General features: G+C 36.9%; 2 protein-coding genes across 2 annotated transcripts; one reads left to right on the top strand and one right to left on the bottom strand.

The window, feature by feature from the left end:
• Positions 1-5,935: 5,935 nt before the first annotated feature.
• On the top strand, positions 5,936-9,092 carry LOC136208156 (COBRA-like protein 2). The gene is made up of 6 exons (XM_065998972.1): positions 5,936-6,246; positions 7,103-7,182; positions 7,262-7,718; positions 7,798-7,957; positions 8,076-8,353; positions 8,485-9,092. The coding sequence occupies exons 1-6, from the start codon at positions 6,153-6,155 to the stop codon at positions 8,775-8,777; spliced, it is 1,362 nt and encodes a 453-aa protein (XP_065855044.1). The 5' UTR covers positions 5,936-6,152; the 3' UTR covers positions 8,778-9,092.
• A 125-nt stretch (positions 9,093-9,217) lies between these two features.
• On the bottom strand, positions 9,218-11,040 carry LOC136208164 (COBRA-like protein 4). Its single transcript, XM_065998980.1, has 6 exons — positions 10,901-11,040; positions 10,732-10,811; positions 10,188-10,647; positions 9,971-10,118; positions 9,599-9,876; positions 9,218-9,523 (listed from the first exon to the last, which is right to left on the bottom strand). Exons 1-6 carry the CDS (start codon positions 10,947-10,949, stop codon positions 9,243-9,245), a joined length of 1,296 nt encoding a protein of 431 aa, XP_065855052.1. The 5' UTR covers positions 10,950-11,040; the 3' UTR covers positions 9,218-9,242.
• Positions 11,041-14,263: the final 3,223 nt, after the last annotated feature.

Genomic DNA, 14,263 nt, shown 5'->3' with positions numbered 1-14,263 from the left:
GAGCATCTCCAACATAACTAGTTATTTGACTCTTTAAATTAAGTGAGGATTAATAGAAAAAACTGAGTAAAAAATACAAATGACAATAACATTAATAGGAACAAGTTAAAGATACTATATGTATGTAAGTGAGGATTAAAATCCATATGACATAAAATAATCGGGAAGTGAGTTCAAATCTCATTTTTTGGTTTTTCCAAAAAAACAAAAATCTATTGGTTTTTTGACATAACTTTTTCTTAACTTCAATTCATTCACAACTATGGATGTAATTGAACTGAGTCGATCATAGAAATTTACGTAAATTATATCTAAATTTTTTGATAAAAATAAATTTCATAAAAACAATAATCCTTTTGCAATTCAATGCTAACTAAAGACAATTTTACATCCACTTTGCCATGAGGTAAAATTGGGTGAAATTATGTGAGATAAACGTATATTAAACCTATTAAAAAATTTAATCTCATTTTTCTTAAGTTGTAATTATATAGGATGATTCATCATTCTTGCGATCATCTCCAACCCATTCATCATTTTTGCTGCATTAAATCGTATTTTTTTTCACTTTCTCTCTCTATTTTGATGTTGCTATAGAACTCCAACCTATTTTCTCATTTTGATGTTGCTACAGAGCTCCAACCTATTTTCTCATTTTTTCTCTTCAAACAAAAGATTTATTCTAAATAATAATATTTATATAACAAAATATATAATACTATATTTATATATATATAAGTAATTGAAAAATTAAAAAAATAGTAACAAAATATTATTTAAAGTTGCATCAAATTTATGAGAAAAAAACTGTATTCACCAAAATGAGAATATGGTTTGATGATAGTTAGAGAGTCAACTATCATCAATTCTAGATCTAAAGGTGAATTATCGAATACTACATAGTCATTAAGTTCCATGGGATCAAAACTGTTCTTCTCCGTCTCTAAACTCCCAATGACTTAGACTTGGAAGTGAGATGTGGATGTATCATCCTTTAACCTTGTCTTGTTTTTCAGCCTATCACTTCATTTTACCAAAATGGAAACAATATATAGTTTAAACAAATCAAAATAACTTGTCTTCATATAACAAATTTGTTACGTACAAAGATGTCATATTAATGAATGCTAATCAACACCTACTTTCTTCATTTCGCAATATCACTAAATTTTGTTTTCAATATGTTTTAAGGTTAGGCTATGTTTATTTTGTTTTTGATAAAGTAAGCCTTATTTTATTTTTTCTACCTTTGAATGATGATGAACTTTGACAAAGTAAGCTCATCCAATGGTAGAAAAAACAAAGTAAAGTTTACTTTGTCAAAAACAAAGTAAAATTTACTTTGTCAAAAACAAAATAAACATAGAAGGCACCGTTTTAAACTTAAAAATATGTTCAATATATATATATTTTTAAAATCGCTATTTAATTTACGATCAAATTTAAAAATTCTACCATTTTTTTCAAGAAAAATCATTTAATAAAATAATATCAAATATTTAAAATATATTGTTTAATTTTTTTAACCCGTGACAAAAAAATATGAATGGATTGATGTTATATATGGAATGAATGTCATTTAAGGTTTTGAGACATAGGTTTAAAAAGTACTTAATTAAAATATCCTAATTATAGAGTCTTTACTAAAATATCCTTATAAATAAGTTGATAATACCAATTGTTGTATTTTTTTATAAAGAAAGAGGGGGAGAAAAAAAGAAAAACAATTAAGTCTTAAACACGAATAACTACTGTGAGTCGAACCCTGATAATTTTCATTGAGAGTTCCCTGGAGATCTGCAAGGGTATATCAAATTCATGAAAACTCAATTGACAAGAACTTGCGAAGTTCGCCAACAAGTCAGCAGCATGGTTACCTTCCCTATAAGTATGTTGAAAAGAGATGGACCAATCTATGTCTTGTAATTCCCTACATCGAGTAATAATTCATGAGTACGGATGATGGATCCCCACTAAACCCATTAATAGCTTGATTTCCACACACGAGTTCACTTCCACCACGACCTTCCGGAAGCCTTTATCCCAAACTTGCCTCATCCCAAGATACACTCCCCATAGCTCAATCAAAGTAACAATGCACCATCCAATTTTCACCCCAAAGCCATCTAGCCAACCTCTATTACTATTACAGATCAGCCCCCCAACAGAAGTCAATCCCAGGTTACCTTTACAAGCCCCATCAGTATTAATCTTCACCCAGCCATCCTCAGGCGGGCGCCAACATACCCAAATACTACATATGGTAGTAATTCTAGAATCCTCCAAAGGCATTTGTACCTAATAGAACTCCTTGCACAGCCGCAACACCTACTCATAATCACCTTTTTGCCTGGCAGAACCTCTAAAAATCGACTCATTCCGATCCTTCCATAGCCACCAAATTGCATAGGAAAAAAACCGTTGGCCACGGGACATGGCTGACAAGTTTATCACAACTCAAGTTTTTAGCTATCTATTCTGATAATTCTCCCCCCAAAAAAGACTGATCCAGAGGTTCCACAGGACAATCATAGACCAAAATCCACGTGCCACATAGCAGTCCCGAATAATATGCAATTCAGTTTCCCTTTGTCTACATTGTAAATAGTTTGATGAATCCGTCAATCGACGTCTAACTCGATTAGCATTACAAAGGATCCCGCCCTGCAAAATCAACCAGAGGAATGTTTTTTTTCCGGAGCTGCCACTTTCTAGACGAGATTCCAAATTCGTTCATGTTGTCGTGGCGTCAATCTGGTTAGAATCTCATAAACGATTTTCACCGAATAGCTGCCAGACGCACTTCGAGGCCAGTACCATGTATCTACAGCTGAACTAGACAAACAGACCACATACACGACAATTCTTAGGAACTCCGAAGAGTTTAGACGTCCATTGAAGCTCTTCCTAGGTGGTAAATCTGATTTCAGGGACCTTTCACTTCCCTAAGATAAATGTAGGGTCAAAAAGGGGACTTTAAGCCTTTGCAAGGACTTAATTCTTTCTCTTTTCTCGTCGAGAGTCAAATCCTCTAACCTTATCCACTCTTTAATACCAGAGACATTAGAACCTGAAGAACTTGAAGGCTCTTGGGGAGGATTAGGCTGGGAAAAGGTGTGAACATCAACCTCTATAATTGGGATTGGAGAAAGAACAGAGTTGATAAAGACTTCAATTTTGACTCCTCTCACAACAGTTTCACCAACTACATAAAGAGGAACTTCATGTTTAGGAGAAGAGACAATCTCAATAACGATAATAATAGGAGGATTTGTAGAGAAGGGCAAATCAGGTAAACCATGGAAAGGTAGATTTCTAGTGAAAGGGTCGCCTATCGAAGCTTTAAGCAAAGGATTTGGAATGGGAGAATTCTTAAAAGAAGCAAGAAGAGTCTCCATCCGGGCCTCACTTTGTTCAACATGGACGATCTCAGTAACCGAAGGCATCTCCAAAGGTTTTTTTAATCAGTAAGGCGGGGATGTGGCTTCAGTAGGAATAGAAGCATTTCTAGATTCTTTAAGCTGAGTTACGAATTGATCAGGAAAAGACATATTAGTATAAGTACCTTCATCCAAAAATATATATATATAAAAAGAAAAATAAGAATAAGGATAAAGTAAAGTCACATTTGTTTAATTTTCGGTAGCTCATTTCTTCCCTATAAAAAAATTTTCCCTTTCGATTTCTATATGCAGAAGGAAGTTTAGAACGAATCATATCTAACATATTTTGAAATGACTGCTTTTGGGTATAATAAAAAAAAGGAGGGAAAGCCCTACTTCCTCCTCAGACACAAGTGGCCTTGTAGGCTTCCAAGTTTCGGCACTACAAAGAGCCTCATTCCACTTGGTCTCAAAATGATAACCCTATGCATATGGACCTTAGGGGTCGAAGGATTTGTCTCTATCTAGAACCACTTCGGCTTAAAATTTTGATACTTTGAACCTTCTTGTTCAGAAAACCCCTTCAGTTATGATGCATTTACCAATAAATCATATCATCAGTATCCTTCTTCACAGAGTCCTAGCAAACCCGAAACAAAGCACTGGTCATGTTAGTGCCAAGATCCAAGCACACCTTGGAAAAAGCAAGAAGTTCCAGACAAGCATTTGGGGAAATCTGACAAGGACATAAGAAATACTCGTTCAAAGCTTATTCTACACCTATAGGTAAGGGAAAATGCATGTCCCATTTCAAAAATTGCTTGAACATCCTTAAGGCACCTAGAGGCGGATCAAAAGCCCTTTGATTCTCAGTAGGAAGGCTGACAATCATCTTTTCCAATTCTAGATAATTAGCCACCACATTTATCAAATATCAAGCACTTAATATGGAGGGTTAAGAATAGGCATTCAAATTAACTTGTTTAGTCTTCTCAGACGGTAGAATTATGAGGCTCCTTGGATGAAGAAGCTTTGTTGGAGTTGGAAGACTTTTGAGGCGTGGTAGAAGAAAGAAAAAAGGGAAGAAGATGATTCTTGAAAAAGTTCAAGAATAAAACGAGATTTTTTCAAATTCTTACGAACTAAATCTCTCATATAAAAGTAAGAAAAGAAAGAGAAAGAAAAACTTACAATGATGCAGATAAATAGAGGAGAAGACGATTCGAAAAGAAGCAACTGGAAAAACTTTTTTCAAATTTATACCTAATTCAAGAGAAATCCAAGAGGCGGCATGTTAATAATGATATCCTATCCTTTGGATAGCCTTGAAAATTGATAAATATGTACTAAGTACCTTTACGAAACGGCAAAAGACAAGAAATGCCTAAAAAACTACAAATCATCCCACGTGATGAAAAGTAGGCTCCAAAAACTTGAGGGGTCACCTCATCATCCACACATAAAAATACCACTGATCAAAACGAAGTCCTAAAGAACTTCAGACAGATGATTCTAAAGGGGACACCTGATGTCATATCGCAAAAAGACTAGCTAAAAGGGATTACATGTGGACCACTGGAGGACCCTCCTTTAAAAGGTATAACTGCTAAGGACACATGTCCCAATCACAATGAAGGATTTTAATTATACGTTCTTATTCTCCAAAATATGTTAGAACTTACGGTGTGAGGAAGCCGACCTAAAAGTGCATGGTTATGTGGAAGAAATTGCACAAAGAAGACTACTCAAATACAAGTTATCCCTCTTAATTTCTATAATAACCATCTTAAATATTATAAGATACCCAACAACTTTTTTTTTATCATTCTGCTTTAAAGCCAATATACTAAATTGTAGTATGTTTACTGACTTAAACATCAGAACATGGAAGTCGAATTGCGATCCTCCTCGAACAGTTTGTTGATCTCATCTCATATATCTTTGAAAACATCATATATGAAAACAATATTCTTCATTTTTAAAATAAGGTAACCAAAATTATTTATATTAATGAAATTCCTGATATGGACATGAAGAGGTCATTAGAAATATAAAAATGACAACAATAAAAACCAAAATGACTACTTTTATAAGTAATTGATATAAATATTAGGATAGTATTTTATTGCATTATTTAAAAAGTTTATTCTAGTATTTCTTAAATAATGTAAAATTCTACCCTCCACTAGCCTATCCCTTTCACCTAAAATGAATAATAAAACAATTTAAACCGCTAAGCTATGCCTATGTGGCCCAAAAGTAAGCAGTGTAGGCTATGTAGGCTTTAGCTGCAATAAGTCTGCTAAACTAACAGCGCTTGTGTATTTTAAAAAAACGACAGACAAACCAGAACCTAGCATTGTGCCTCCTACAAAATCCAAGTCAACAGATGAGTTAGCGTGAGCCCATTTGTTTCTCTAGAAAGTTGCCACAACTTCACTAAGCTGTCGCTGTCGAGCATCACAGCAAACAAACAACTGTCACAAATCAATTTTTATTAACCAATCCAAACAGATATATCAAAAAAGTTTCGTTCTTTAATCGGTAAAGCAATGGCGGATTTGTGTTGGTACTTTCTCGAAGACGTGTCTTGGAAGAATTTTTTAACAGTGGGCTAGGCCTTAAATAAAAAGTCTTCATTTTTATACACTTGTTCCACCGCGTTTTCCACTCTAAAACTCTGCTATTTGTCGTCGTAGAATTTCGAGCCAGCCAAGAGAGCAAGAAACGGCACTCATCGTTACGACTTCAAATAATCAGTACCAAGAAATGCGTTTCCTTTTTCTTCCCGTTATGAAAAATCTCTCCCATTTCACTATTCTTCTTCTTTTTCTGCTTTCCTGCACCACTTTCACTGAAACAGGTTGGTAAAGTTTTCGTTTTCTTGGTTTTGATTATTCAATTTTTGAATGGATTTGGTATGGGTTTCTATACATGATGAAAATTTTGATAAATGAAGAAGTGGAATTTTTCATTTCTGGGTCTGTTTGGATTGATGTTTTTTTTTTTTTTACTTTTCTGTAAAAGGCTTTGTTAATTACATTACATTGAAAGCTTGGCAGAATGGGTTGTGCATGATGCTTAACTTTGCAAAAAGTAGACATTTTTTTAGTTTGCATGAAATACAATTGGAACAGTTAAATTGAAAGATGCATTAAAATATATTGTGGCTTAGTTTCTAGGAAGTGTGATCCATTTATAGGGCTAAAACACAATGAATTGATTAATTGAATAGCCGTAGATCACTTGGTTGGAGGTTCTTAATGCTTTTCTGTGTATGAATATTTATCATCATTTGTTTTTATTTTAATTTTTTAGAAGATAATCAGAAGGAAAAGGTTGATGGATGATTGTGATATTCTTCTTTTAACTTAATCAAAGTGTTGAAGTTGATTAGATAACTCAATTGCAACATGAACAAATTGAGATAATTGTAATGTAAATGAAAATTTCAAGTATGTGTAGACTTTCCCCTGTTCTCGGTGCCAGAAATAATCACTTGAAGCAACTTCTTCTCTATCATTAGGATTTGATTAATAGGTGCTGCAACTTAACATTAAATAAAATGTATTCTACCGGTTGTATACCCGTGATATTTGAAAATTTGAGCACTTTTTCCTTTTGGGTTGTCTGTGGATGTAAGAACCAGTGTGTAGTATATGTGATCTTGATCAATTTCTCATCAATTTAGATTTTGTTTTGATGTTCTTCTGATACAGAGGCCTATGATGCCCTTGACCCAACTGGAAATATCACAATCAAATGGGATATTATTAGCTGGACACCTGATGGCTATGTTGTAAGTATTAGTTAAATTCAAATTCTTTGCTTAGTTATGTGTGTTCAAATCAGTTTTGACACTTACAGTGAATGAATAGGCTGTTGTTACAATGTACAACTTCCAACAATATCGTCATATACAAGCGCCCGGGTGGACGTTAGGATGGACATGGGCGAAAAAGGAGGTAATATGGAGCATGGTGGGAGGCCAAGCAACGGAACAGGGAGATTGTTCAAAATACAAAACAAACATTCCACATTGCTGTAAGAAAAATCCTACAGTAGTAGATTTATTGCCCGGAACTCCTTACAATCAGCAAATTGCCAATTGTTGCAAAGGCGGAGTAATCACCTCATGGGGACAAGACCCTTCCAAAGCTGTTAGCTCGTTTCAGCTTAGTGTAGGTGCAGCTGGAACATCCAACAAAACAGTCCGGGTGCCTAAAAACTTCACTTTGAAGGGACCAGGACCTGGTTATACATGCGGCCCAGGCAAAATTGTTAGACCTAGTAAATTTTTTACTACTGATAAGAGGAGAGTCACACAAGCTTTGAGTAAGTGAATCAATGAAAATGATGTATGTCTTTGTTTGAACTGCAGAGAAGTAAGTGTGTTTTGATTATTTTTTGGCAGTGACGTGGAATGTTACGTGTACATACTCGCAATTCCTGGCTCAAAAGACTCCTACTTGCTGTGTTTCGCTCTCATCTTTTTATAACGACACAATTGTTCCCTGCCCAACATGTTCTTGTGGCTGCCAAATTAACAATACTATGCCAGGGGGTTGTATAGAGTGAGTTCTTTAGAACCTTTATGTTCCTTGGAGATACTGCTCGTGTTGTTTATTTTCCGTGTACGCATATATATCATCTACGAAACTCGTTATTCTTATATTGGTCTACACTTTGCAGTCCAAATGAACCACATTTAGCTTCAGTTGTTTCCAGCTTAAGGAAAAACAACCTTACGCCTCTTGTTCGATGCACAAGTCATATGTGTCCAGTCAGAATTCACTGGCATGTTAAGCTCAACTACAGAGAGTACTGGCGGGTGAAGGTCACAATTACGAATTTCAACTACAATATGAACTATTCACAATGGAACCTTGTTGTTCAACATCCCAACTTTGACAATCTGACCCAACTTTTCAGCTTTAATTACAAATCTTTAAATCCTTATGGTGCTATAAGTAAGTAAACCGTCCCTTTTGGAATTAAGTTTCTTTTCCCGGTTTCTTTGATCCGATTAGAATGTGGAAGAAGGGAAAGATGAGTTATTGATTGACATTTGTTTTTTCCATATGTTGAACTTTGACAACAGATGATACAGCCTTGTTATGGGGAGTTCAGTTCTACAATGATTTGCTGATGCAAGCTGGCCCTTCTGGTAACGTTCAGACAGAGATGCTTTTCCAAAAGGATCAAGCAACTTTTACCTTTGAGAAGGGTTGGGCTTTCCCTCGTAGGGTCTATTTCAACGGTGATAACTGCGTGATGCCGCCTCCAGATGCCTATCCGTCCTTACCAAATGCCAGTCCCCACCAGCTCAGTTTGCCACTTGTGCTAATAATAAGCTTGTTCTCGGCACTGGCTTTCTTATACAGATTCGTGTGAGTTCTCATGCGTTCACTTCAAGACACCATAAGAAACTTCTGAAAGGATGTTTATCGACAGCTGAAGCTAATTTTGGTTAGTTATTATCTTGCAATATAGGCAAAGCTTCTGTTTAATACATTAGAGGGGTTTGGTTATGCTACTATTTTCATTTTGTAGCTATTTTCTCACATCATGTTCTTGTATGTTCTTCATCTTTCTCATCTTCCATGTAGATTTTGTCCGCACCGTTACAATGTAAAAAGAAATTAGGGAATGATCAGTACCTTTGACAGAGAGTTATAGTTATTTGCTAACTGTTCGTGTTATTTTCTACATGTTCATCTTCCTTATTCAACTCCTCTATGATTTGCGTATTAATTCTTATACATATTAAGTTATTGTTTGATAAAACTGAAAACGAAAATTAAAAGGAAACTGTTTGAAAAGGAAAGCAGGGATTATGGACAGAATTTGACATAAATTTTAGCAAAGAAAGTACTGTAAAAGCAATGTAGAAAGTAGCACTAAGCAGGAGAACACAGATTTATGGGCAGAACTTGGCAGTAAAGGGTATGAATCCGGTGGGGGTAGTATGCACTCATCGCCATTGAAGTAGACTTTTCTCGGAAACGCCCATCCCAGCTTGAAGGTGAAGGTGTTCTCATCCTTCTGCATAAGTACTTCTGACTGAACATTTCCTGAAGGCCCCGCTTGCATTAAGACATCATTAAAAGACTTCATCCCAGAGAACAACCCTGTGTCATCTGCATCCAACATAACATCAATGTTAACATTACATCTTAGTTCGATATGAGAGAGCTAAGTTTTCCGAAACTCACTTATCGACTTGTAAGGAATGAGAGGGTGATAATTGAAGCTAAAAACTTGTGTTACATTATTGAGATTTGGATGCTGCATAACAAGTGACCAGAGCGAATAGTTCATCCTGTAGTCGAAGTTCACTATTGCAATCTTCACTCGCCAGTATTCCTTATAGTTAGTCTTGACATGCCAGTGAACTCGTATCGGACACATATGGTGTGTGCATTGCAGAAGAGATGTGGTGTCATTCGTTATGTTCTTCGTATTCACTAACTGAAGAATTTTCGAATCACGACTGCATCAACATGGATACGCTTATATGATTTAGATATCCTGATAGAAATGCCTATTAATATTATATCAGTCAGATTACAAAAATGAAAGCTCACTTGACACAAGTATTATTGTTTTGGCAACCACAGGCACAGGTAGGGCAGCGAGTGATTTCTTGACTGTAGAAAGATGAGAAGGAAACGCAACAATTCGGGTTTTTCCTAGCCATGAACTGTGAATACGTGCACGTTATGTTCCAAGTCACTGCAGAGAATACAAGTAATATAAGTGTCAAGGCAAAAAAGTGAACCTGTGAACCACAAAGCAACTTACGAAGGGCCTGAGTTCTTCGGTGGCCGTCAGGAGTGAAGAACTTGGAGGGAGGCACAAACTTAGCAGGGCCACAGGTGTATCCAGGACCGGGACCAAGCAGGGTGAAATTCTTGGGGAGTTTGATAGTCTTATTAGTAGTACCAGATAAGCCAACAGTAATCTGAAACTGGGAAATAGAAGCAGAGAGATCTTGGCCGTCCCAAGCTGAGATTTGTCCGCCTTTACAGCAATTAGCGAAACGCTGGTTAAAGGGAGCAGTAGGCATCAAGTCAACAACAGCTGGATTTCTCTTGCAGGAATGAGGAATATTAGCTTTAAACTTGGAGCAATCCCCTTGTTCTGTAGCTTGAGCACCTTGCATTGACCATATTACTTCTTTCTTCTTCCATGCCCACCCTATTGTCCATCCGGGGCTTATAATATGCCGGAATGTCTGGAAATTTGTTAGAGTCACGGTTGCCTGAAATAGCATATTAGCAGCTGATTCTGTTATATTCTGATGAAAAAGATCAATTACATGTAGGGATGAATGATGTTTACTCACTATATATCCATCTGAAGTCCAAGACATGACATCCCATTTAATAGTAACATTTCCAGTTGGATCAAGAGGATCATATGCATCTGCAATCACAACCCAGAAACCAAGAGATTTAATAAACATAAGAAGCATTAATCAAACACAAGTCTATATATATCTTAAACTGCTTCACCTGCATAGGAAAATAGAACCAGAAACAAAATTGTGGAGATATATCTCATGGATGATAATGCTGTAATAAATCTATAATGTCAAGGACTAAGATAGAAGTTTTCTCCAATGGGGTTCAAGGTATATGCTATATTAGTTAGTGTAAGGAAATTGCACAATGAGTACTTGTTAACTTCATATATTTATATATGGGTGAGGAAGTTAATTTATTTCTCTTTCAATAGGTGAGAAGTGGCGGGGGAAATTAACATATCAACTGTCATGTTTTTGGTGAAGGTGACTAATAACTGAAACAGTAATATTTTTTGTTTTTCAAATAGAGGCTGTAAAATCTTGAGAGGTGAACAGAAGAAAATATAATATGCAGAAACTATTTGGAAGCCAATATCAGATTACATATGTCTTGATAGCTGTAGATTTACCTAAGCATACCATAGAAAAGGGCAATATGAGGAGGATTGTTATTATTGACGAAAATGGTAAATCCCAATCTGAATTTTTTAGAGAAGGATACAATACCTTATCCTAAATCTGCATTTTAACTAATTCATGATCAAATGCCTCTAGAGTAGCAGCAATTGAATCCGAGTGAGTGAGAATACAAGGGCATTGTTCTAGAATAAGACCGTCTGTCTAGACATTCGAAATCGAGAATCTATTTCGATTATCCCTGTCTAGACCCTTTGGACGTTTTTTTTGGATCCTGCCATTTTTTTTTAACATTTTTTACATGGTTATTTGTGAATTGTGTTTATCATTTTCTGATATTTTTATTTAATTACGTTCTCTACTTATTCTTATGATATAATTTAAGACTTTATGGATATTTTTCATACTTTTTCGTAAATTATATTATTTATGAAGATTAATTTTTGCTTGTTTTAATGATATTATTGTTGAATGTTGTTTTTAACACATTTTTAAACATGTATGTTGCAAATATACATATTTTTCGCTATTAAATCATTTTATATTATTACTTTTAAATATTATAATATATATTTTAATTTGATTTGTATAATAATTTGCTTTTTTTAATGAAATATTGGGACGCGATTAAGAGGTTAGACATCCCAACTAGGTTGGCACCCCTAACGCACTTAACCAACCCTGAATATTATTAATAAATAAAAAAAGAAAAATACAAAAGGGGGAGAAAATTAAAGGAAACGAATATGAGCAACATTACAAAGGTCATCGAAAACATGAAATTGGCAAAAATAAGGCGCAGAGTGCCACCAGTGGAGCGCTGACGCAGATTTGCCAAAACAGGCAAGACGATCCGCAGCTTGATTACCTTCCCTGAAGATATGAGTGATTTTGCAGTTCATAGACAAACAACGTGATAAGCAGCTTAACCATTCTTGCTTAACCCTCCATGGAACCGCAGTAGATTTTTCACTGAGCAACTTAACCGCATATGCCGAGTCAGATTCAATCCACAAATTGTGCCAGCCTCTTTCCCAGGCAGCTTCAATAGCAAAGACGATCGCCATCAGCTCAGCTGTATGAGCATAAGAATCGGCAATGGGAAAGGCGAAACAGCCCATTACAAAACCTCTTCCATTTCTGAAAATCCCCCCAGCGCCAACGATGCCAGGAGCACCCTCAGCAGCCCCGTCGGTGTTAACCTTAATCCAGCCTGTCGGGGGCAGACACCAGCGCACCGTAACGAAGTCCGGTTCCGGAGGTGGCCTGACCCGAGACGTTGAAGAGGAGGTCCATTTAGGCTCATGGAAGAGGAAGAAGAGACGGTTCAGAAGAACTTGGATTGAAGGGAGTTCGTTTTCAAACACAGCCAGGTTCCTGATATGCCAAATATACCAAACCGTAGTAACCGTCGCCAAGTTCCACAAGCGGCGTTTCTTCGATCGGAACCAACCGCTCGAATAACGCTAAATAAAGCTTCAAAAGTAGTCACAAAGCAGAGAGTAACCGCAAAGTTATTAAAGACCATCACCCAAAGACGTCTCACAATCCAACACGTAACAAAAAGATGATCCAAAGTCTCGATATTGCAATTATACAAGGCACATCTCGAAGCAAGAGAGAAGCGGCGTACCTGAAGATTAACCTGAACCGAAATTTTCCCATGAATTACCAGCCAGCAGGCAAACGAATGTCGGGGAGGGACAAATGCATTCCAGATAAAGCGATTCTAGGGAACCGCCGGCGAAACAGAGCGGAGCGAGCTGTACAGGGATTTTGTCATAAGTTCTCTCGACATGGAATGTTTCCAAATGCAGGTGTCGGTTCCATCCCGATTACCTTGAACCCGAAGAATACGAGTCTGGACTTGTTCGGGAAGCCGATCCAAGTTATTCCACGAGTTATCCAACCTGTAATTTCGCACCGGCTCAAAAAGTGTGCGCTGATTTTTAGGCGGAATGTCGAGCTGATCAGCGATAGACGGGGATATCCACGAGTCGATCCAGAAATTTAGCCGGGAGTTGTCTCCGAACCACCACACAATGTCCTCTCTAACTTGTTCATATACCCTCCTCATGGAAGATCAAACCGACGAGTTTGAGATGTATGGATTTGGTAAGCCCGAATGCGTGTGAAAGCGAGTGATCAGAAGCTTAGGGATGAAGCCGTCGCCCTTTAAAAGTTCCCAACTGAACTTCCCAAGAAGTGCTGAATTAAACATACCCATGTTTTTAATTCCCAGTCCACCACACTCTAAAGGTTGACAACAGATACGCCAGGAAATAGTGCAAAGTTTCCGTTGATCCCTATTTCCCGTCCAAAGAAAATTCCGGAGGGCTTTATCAATTTTTGTGATAAGCGAGACAGGCCATCTGTAAACCATGAATGAGTGGATCAAAGCTCCCGTTAAAGCAGATTTAATTAGAGTGAGTCTGCCCGCTAGAGAAAGCGCTTGCCCTTTCCAGAGATTGAATTTAGCAATAAAGCGATCCATTAAAGGTTGCAAAAACCTTGCCTTCGGGCCCCCCTGAAAAAGCGGAACACCAAGGTAATTGAAAGGTAAGCTCGCACGCCGAATTCCCAATATGCCGACAAGTCTGTTTTGGCGTTGAATGTTGATTCGATTCCCAAAAAATGCCTCAGATTTTTCCCAATTAACCATCTGACCCGAAATTGCTGCATAGAAATCAAAAAGATCCTTGATGCACTTCATGTTCTTTAGGGTAGCCCTGGCAAACAACAACATATCATCTGCATAGAGGAAGTGCGAAGGAAAAGAAGCTTGCCTGTTATATGTCATAGTCTGATACTGATTGTTCCTGACCAGCTTAGCCAGCCATCGGCTAAAAAAGTCTTCAGCAATGCCAAAAAGAATCGGGGAAAGAGGATCGCCCTGTCGCACACCACAAGACAGCCAAAAAACCCCTTAATTCCG

The sequence above is a fragment of the Euphorbia lathyris genome, chromosome 1 (assembly GCF_963576675.1).
Source record: "Euphorbia lathyris chromosome 1, ddEupLath1.1, whole genome shotgun sequence".
NCBI lineage: Eukaryota > Viridiplantae > Streptophyta > Magnoliopsida > Malpighiales > Euphorbiaceae > Euphorbia > Euphorbia lathyris.
The sequence above is the reverse complement of the archived record's forward strand: the minus strand, read 5'-3'. Positions and strand labels throughout refer to the sequence as shown.

Bases quoted from the DNA above. Each gene is read 5' to 3' on its own strand.
- LOC136208164 (XM_065998980.1), bottom strand. From the start codon at position 10,949: ATGAGATATATCTCCACAATTTTGTTTCTGGTTCTATTTTCCTATGCA. The intron at 10,812-10,900 runs GTGAAGCAGTTT...TTGTGATTGCAG, and splicing joins GGTTCTATTTTCCTATGCAG to ATGCATATGATCCTCTTGAT. The intron at 10,648-10,731 runs GTGAGTAAACAT...ATGCTATTTCAG, and splicing joins GGACTTCAGATGGATATATA to GCAACCGTGACTCTAACAAA.
- LOC136208156 (XM_065998972.1), top strand. From the start codon at position 6,153: ATGCGTTTCCTTTTTCTTCCCGTTATGAAAAATCTCTCCCATTTCACT. The intron at 7,183-7,261 runs GTAAGTATTAGT...GTGAATGAATAG, and splicing joins GGACACCTGATGGCTATGTT to GCTGTTGTTACAATGTACAA. The intron at 8,354-8,484 runs GTAAGTAAACCG...CTTTGACAACAG, and splicing joins AAATCCTTATGGTGCTATAA to ATGATACAGCCTTGTTATGG.